General features: G+C 41.2%; 1 protein-coding gene across 1 annotated transcript; it reads right to left on the minus strand.

The window, feature by feature from the left end:
- Positions 1-5,302: 5,302 nt before the first annotated feature.
- On the minus strand, positions 5,303-6,308 carry sst1.2 (somatostatin 1, tandem duplicate 2). The gene is made up of 2 exons (XM_067247027.1): positions 6,103-6,308; positions 5,303-5,638 (listed from the first exon to the last, which is right to left on the minus strand). Exons 1-2 carry the CDS (start codon positions 6,247-6,249, stop codon positions 5,429-5,431), a joined length of 357 nt encoding a protein of 118 aa, XP_067103128.1. The 5' UTR covers positions 6,250-6,308; the 3' UTR covers positions 5,303-5,428.
- Between the last annotated feature and the right edge of the window lie 1,028 nt (positions 6,309-7,336).

A 7,336-nucleotide genomic window follows, 5' to 3' on the forward strand; every position in this document is an offset into this window, starting at 1 on the left:
CTACAGTTGAATGACAATTACAATATACAATGAGGAGTCCTTCCTGAAATATGTGCTGAAGTTTGGGTTATTTACATTTTACATATTATTTGATGTAAGGTGGTACAAGGTGTCAGGTGGCTGAGCGGTGAGGGAAGCGGGCTAGTAATCCGAAGGTTGCCAGTTCGATTCCCGGTCATGCCAACTGACGTTGTGTCCTTGGGCAAGGCACTTCACCCTACTTGCCTCTGGGGGAATGTCCCTGTACTTACTGTAAGTCGCTCTGGATAAGAGCGTCTGCTAAATGACTAAATGTAAATGTAAATTTGAATCTCATTCAATCCATTGACCAACTAGTTAAAAATAAAACAAATGTGTTCCTATGAGTAATTGTGACTCTGCTGTCTGCTGTGGCTCAGAGTTTGTGGTTCTAAGGGAAGCTGCACTTAGTTGCATCACTTAGCAGAGTTTAACACACACAGCTTCATGCTCCAGTAAGAAAATTAATGGATCATTCACCTCGTCATCAGAATCAGTCCAATTCTGAGCTGTAATCAGCCTAAATCAGTGATAATAATTACAAAAAGGACAACTTGTTTGCAAATTGCCATCTATCGACAGTATTCCATTCCTCATTCACAAAACAGAACAGCACCCACCACATGCTGACACAACATTTTGCGATGGACAAGACTGTTTTTAATGTAACACAAAACATGTACAATTTCGTCGCTTTGGCTTTCACCTCAACACCAATGACAGACTCCAGTTTCCTTCAATTGTTATAATCAACCATAGCACCCAGCGACGCTAGCCCACGCTGAATTCCTATTTACTTAAGTGCACCAGAAGGCCTTCGTCTGAAGCAAGGGGTACACACTGTTGTAGTTAATTATATCTCAGCACTGAAGGATTCAGTTTCCATCTTACTTTTAAAGACAGAGCTGAAAGGAATGGAGGGTTCTTTGGATATGTGTGTCTGTATGTGAGAGCACAAGCAGAAGAGGGATATATTATGTATTTATGGGCTGAGGCAATCCTTCCCTCAGTGATGTGTTTGTCTGACAAGTGGGAAGTTCAGCAAAAGAGTCAATGGCATTTAGTTTTGGCTGATGAATGCATCCCGAAAACTGTAAAAGAGCACCTGCTCTCAGAATCAATCTCTATTGACAACTAAATACTACCTTTGTAGCATCCAATTTATTTATTCTTGTGTCACTAACGATCCCTTCTCTTGGGGTGTCTCTCCTCCTATCTGTACTGAATACTCCTTCGAGTTTCATTCCCTTCTGCACGTACATCTGCTCCACTATCTCACTTTCTAGAATACATTAGGGGAGATGTTTGTTGTAATTCAAGATATTGATTGACAGACATCTCAAACTAAAGTGTTTGTCTTTTTCCAGAATATGTGTCCACTTAAAACCGACAGTATGTACTTGTCATCTTCCTGTGTGTTTGATAGAGTACTTCTTCTATGGTGCCCTACAGTATTTCTTCTATGGTGCCCTACAGTACTTCTTCTATTGTGCCCTACAGTACTTCTTCTATGGTGCCCTTCAGTACTTCTATGGTGCCCTACAGTACTTCTTCTATGGTGCCCTGCACTACTTCTATGGTGCCCTACAGTACTTCTTCTATGGTGACCTACAGTACTTCTTCTATGATGCCCTCCAGTACAGTATGTGTGTGTAGGTAGATCTGAAGGGCATTTGCAGACAGTGAGAGTGGGTGTGATGGCCTTGATTGATGGCTGCGATATATTCTTATCTCCGGCTCCATGCCCTCGTCACTGGCTGTCACCTGGTGCGATTGGGTAGATGGGCCAGTGTGTCTCTCCAACATAGAGCTGTGTCCTTATCTGAGCCAGGACACTCTGACTGCTCACGTCACCTCTGGTCCAGCGCATGCTGAAGCTGTGTGCGAAGAGCTGCGAAATAAAACAGATTTATTTCCGGAATTTGTTCCATTATTATAATTCTGGTTCTGTGAGAAGGTCTTGTCTAGGCAAACTGTGTGTTAGAGTTACATTTTCTATAAAGGCCTGTGTGTGTGTGAGTTGGAGAGAGAGGTGTGTGTGTGTGTGTGAGTTGGAGAGAGAGGTGTGTGTGTGTGTGTGAGTTGGAGAGAGAGGTGTGTGTGTGAGTTGGAGAGAAAGGTGTGTGTGTGTGTGTGTGTGTGTGAGTTGGAGAGAGAGGTGTGTGTGTGTGTGTGTGTGAGTTGGAGAGAGAGGTGTGTGTGTGAGTTGGAGAGAAAGGTGTGTGTGTGTGTGTGTGAGTTGGAGAGAGAGGTGTGTGCGTGTGTGTGTGTGGGGGGGGGGGGCTGCAGTGGAAAGGCCACCATTAGGAAGATTTTTCACCTGTCAGAATATATTTGAATGTCAAAAACCACGACTGGAACGATTAGGACGTGAAAATTGATAATTCTTTGAGTCACTTAGCTAGCTTCTGACTCTCTACAAATGGTAGTGGGATGCATCTCCTGCGTGCCAATAGGCTGCGGTTTAAAAGGTCAGTGAATGGTGGTGATTCATAGCAGTGGGGGAGGTTACTGATTGCTTTCAGTTTCCTCTTGTAAGTCAATGGCAGTTGTATATATGATATTATCAAGAGATCGGTATTGACATTGTATGATACTTACTTGAGGGCTGACTCCTCAAATCAAATCCACCAGAAAACAACCTTGCTTCCGCAATCCAGACTGCCTCCCTCATCCTGCTATCAGCCCAACTGCAGTCCCATTAGTTTCCTTTTTAGTTTCTCATTCAAAGAGAAAAGCAATCACGACTCTGCAGTCACTTCTGCTCCTGGACAAATTCAATACAACAGCTATTAAAACCTGATTTGATACAGTTTGATATGTTAGGCATTCAGTGTTGAATATCTGCGGTTGGATGGAGTCCATCCTTTCTGTAACAAGGTGTGAGTATGTCCTGTACAACTATTATCTTTGGTTTGAAGCAGATTCTCTGAATTGATTACTAAAATTATGATTCAGAAAAACTGCAAAGAACACAATTTTATTAGCGTTCCACATACAGGTGTGCCGTCTGTTAATATATATTTCTTTTTACAATTTGACAAAAAAATCTGTGTAACGAAAATATAACAGAATAAGAGTTGTTTTCCAATTTGGGAGGTAGATTGAAATTTATATCAACAAATGTTAGAGGAATCAATTGATTTTTAATTCAACTCCAGAACCAAAACCAAAACAACAGCTCTCTGAACCTCTCCACTCTGGATGATTTCAATTATTAGAGTTAGTGAGACAGTAGCAATTGCATATACTATTTCAATAAAAACGGACAATACCTGTCATTATTAGAAAATCGAAATGCATAAAAGCGAGACAACTTGTTTCAGTGTTGCTGAACACATTGTCATGAACACGTCCAGCCTCCCACCCACCAGCTATGTGTGGCCAGTGGTTTCCTACGTACTGGTAATACACACCCCTAGAAGACTATCCTCTAAATGATTCAATTAATTGCGATGTTGTGGGCAGACTGCTTCTTTACTCATAGTTCACATGGTGTTTGCACATTTTATAATCAGTGACAACAGATTTGCATATTGTTTTTGTGTTTTCTGCATGCGAGATTTTGTGCGTGTGGTTATGCACGTGTGCCTGCAAATTAGATACAACAGTGTGTGTTTATGTCTGAGTGAGTGTGAGGTCTCTCACTGCTTGATGTAATGGGCTCCTTGCTGTGCGAATGGCTGTCATCAACTTACTCAGCTTTCATCAGCATCAGAGGACATTAAAGACTCCCACACAAACTCACCCCCCCCCCCCCCCCCCCCCTCTCAAGCAGCTGGAACCCATAAAGCCAAGCTCACTGACTCGACTGAAGTGAGAGTAAACTGTTGTTCAGATATCAGCAAGAACATCCCTGTATATGTTTATCTTGATTAGTTTTATTGTAAACCTGTTGCCTCCCATTGTATATTTTCTATGAATCAACGAATCCTTAAGCTTCCATCTCCTCACCACGATTCTTATCCAATCCGTATCTGTCCAGTTCCATCATTGTTAAAAGCAAAAGCTTTTCTAATATTACACTGTATGTACGACGACAGCCAAAACTCCATAATGGAGAGACTGATATGAGCCTACTGTTTGAGTGTGTCTTTCTTATCTCCAAGGTACATGGAGCAGTAGAGTGGACTAATTCCTTTGATGTGTTTGTGAAAGAAGGCGGCCAGGAAGACAATACCATTCTTTGATTGACAGCTCCACTGATTGGAAACCTGCTGAATGTTATACAGAAATGTTGATGACTGACTGTACAATATTGAGCATTGTGAAATAATGGACATCCAATGTGAGAGAAGAAGATATCGTAGTTTGAATTGTCATGTTTTTGTCATGTTTTCGTCTATAAAATGTTAGTCGTACATTAGTTGACCGACATGGTTTTCCTTTTTCCTTTTTCCTCTATCTTTCTTTGACACACTCACTTGGACATACACACAGAAAATGATAAACATCCGCTTTGTGTAAACACCACAATGGGAAGACGTTTTAACGCTTGATAAAGTTGCTTTTCAGGCTAGATAATCAGCCCATGTGTGTCCAAATATTTGCACTGTTTCAGAATCATAATTAAGTAACAATTACTGCAAACTAAATGCCTTTTCTCCATTGTCTGTCGGTGAAGCCACAGGGGACAAAACTGGCTAAAGGTGTTCCTGTTTGCACAGCCAATAAGCTGTAATGAAAAATGCATCAAACGGCCCATTAGTCTTTTCCTGGGGTTGCTTAATCAGTCACAGTACACGAACGGGGCCTGCCATCGTGTGCAAGCCATCTCCTAAGTAATCGGGTGCCATCTCCTAATGCTCTGTACTGCAGCAGCTTTTTCCATTAGGACTGAGAGCATATTTTTTCCTTGTCTCCTCAGTGTCACTTCTAATCACGTCACTGCACAGTGTCTCTCTGGGTGTTTAACACGACAGAAGTATCCCTTGCGGCGGCTAATTATCTCTAATCATGGTAATGTGGCCAGACTCTTAGCTTGCCTGTGGACATCCGAGATCATGCTCATGGAATTGTTCTACCCTTGTATCAACTAATGTAAAGCTTTAGTGTGTATATTTAAAGTTTGAATGAGTGTGTGTGTGTGTGTGTGTGTGTGAGAGAGACAGAACAATTATGGCAGAGAATTACAGTAGAGACTGTTGGAGAATGACAATCTGTAAGAGAGTGACACTATTTGTCACATTCAATGTGGCAAGCCACCAGCCCTATGAGTAGTAACAAAACCACACATGTTCAATGACATTCAATTATTTATCTTTTAATTCATAAATTAGACAGGTACATTCTCTTGATTTCAGGAATTTAGTTCAAAACATATGTTGATTGTTTGCAGTAGTCAGGTGCAAGTCCAGGATTCTGTCGTGTGGAGTGATTAGCAGCAGGATCACTGAAGGTAGGCAGGATCTCAGCAAGAAGTGAAGCCCTTCCAGTAGAAGTTCTTGCAGCCGGCTTTGCGCTCACGGGGAGGAAGGTTGTTTGGGCTGTCCACCGATCGCTCAAGCTCGACACGCAGGTCGTCTTTAGCCCCCGAAGTGGAGACCTCACTCTCCTGGGCTTCTGCTTCAGGCAAGGACAGCTGGGATAAGATATCCTCCACTGCCCGCTTACTCCAGTCCTGAAACAAACACACACATGCATCATTAAAGTCCACGTTTCTGTGAAATGTGAAGAAAAAAAAGATATACTGTATGTAAAATATATATACAGTATATATATATATATTTACTTTTAGGTACTTTTCTCTAGAATAGGAAACTATTCCCAGGTGGGTTTAAATTTCTAAAAATGAACTTTCAACAGCAGTGACACATTAGACCATCAGAAAGAGTAAATGGTTGGTCAGAGGACTACACTACACAGCTTTTGAACTATTTGAGTTAAATCCCCTAAAAAAAGTCACAACAGCTCCTGCAATACCAATCTCCTCTCTGCTCACCAAGAGCACATAACAGGATATGACACAGTACTACAAAACACACAAAACAGAGCGACACATGTCGTGTCCGAGACATCTTATGAGATCAATATGACCTGAATCCAATCAATCGTAGTAAAATGTTCTGCTGTGAGCTTGCTCACCTGTGTGGCCACGCCAACGGCACGGGCTCTCTGGAGCAGTCTGCGATGGCGGAGGTCCAGATCAGGCTGAGAGGTGGCGCCATGGTTACACAGCATCAGGGCAAGGCCTAGCAAGGCCAAGGCACACTGGATCTGGCAGAACTTCATCGCAACACAACAGTATCGGCGCAGGCTGAGCGGAACTGAACTGGACCCGAGAAAGGTACAAAATGAGGTGTTGTGGATCTAGAGACTGGTTGAGAAACAGAGCTCTTTTAAAGCTTCCTCAATCTCGTCAACCAGCCTCTGGGAGTGACATGTGGCGTAACAGGAGTGATGAACTGCCCCTACTGCATAGTGATGATGGAATCTCATGTCATAAAACACTGAGGAACTCAAAGATTATATTTGCTCTTCAATTATGGCACAAAGGCAGCTCTGGGAGATGCAGAAACTTTAAATACGAGCCCACAATGAAACAATTAGCCAATATAGATTCTGCACTCTCTGCTAATCTAATTCAAATACAACCAGAAAATGTCTGCATAATAAACAGACTGTAAGACAAGAAGCAAGAAGCGTAGAGGAAAATCAACAAAAGGGATGACATCACTGAGCACTGCAAAACAAGGCTTTAATGGAATTAAAGTGGAATAATTAAAATTATTTTCCACACATCTCACTTAGACATCTTAATTCAGCAGGATCTGCTTATTAGTCTTCTAAAATCAGATATCAAACTAACCATGTTAGAAACACATTCAGGCCCTGAAATATAATTGAACACTAAGCACATACATATTGTGAATTTTATGTAGTTTACACTGTGTTTCCTATCACAATTAAAAATAATTATTTAAAAAAAGATACATTCAACCTGGTATTCAACAGACATTTTGTTTAATTTACCAACATAACACCAGAAGCTGTATATCTGTGCTGTACTGATGTGCTTCTTTGCAGTGAGATCTTAACTGCAGACAATACTTAAGCTCTTGACTGCTACCTTGTGGCAACCAAACTATCAGGCATGTGAGGGATTTCCATAAACTACTGATGCTCAGTCTAGTTCCTCCTTAATTATTATGTTAATCATAAAAACCATATAAAATAATCCACTGTTATCAGCAACTCAAGATATGTTAAGTAGACAAGTGACCATAGAAAATAAATTCAATACAGATCACCTTTAGTTCCATTTTACTTATAATTCAAACGAAAGAGTAGTTATGTAGATCTATATTCAAATAATAAC

This window comes from Osmerus mordax, chromosome 11, assembly GCF_038355195.1.
Source record: "Osmerus mordax isolate fOsmMor3 chromosome 11, fOsmMor3.pri, whole genome shotgun sequence".
In the NCBI taxonomy this organism is placed as follows: domain Eukaryota; kingdom Metazoa; phylum Chordata; class Actinopteri; order Osmeriformes; family Osmeridae; genus Osmerus; species Osmerus mordax.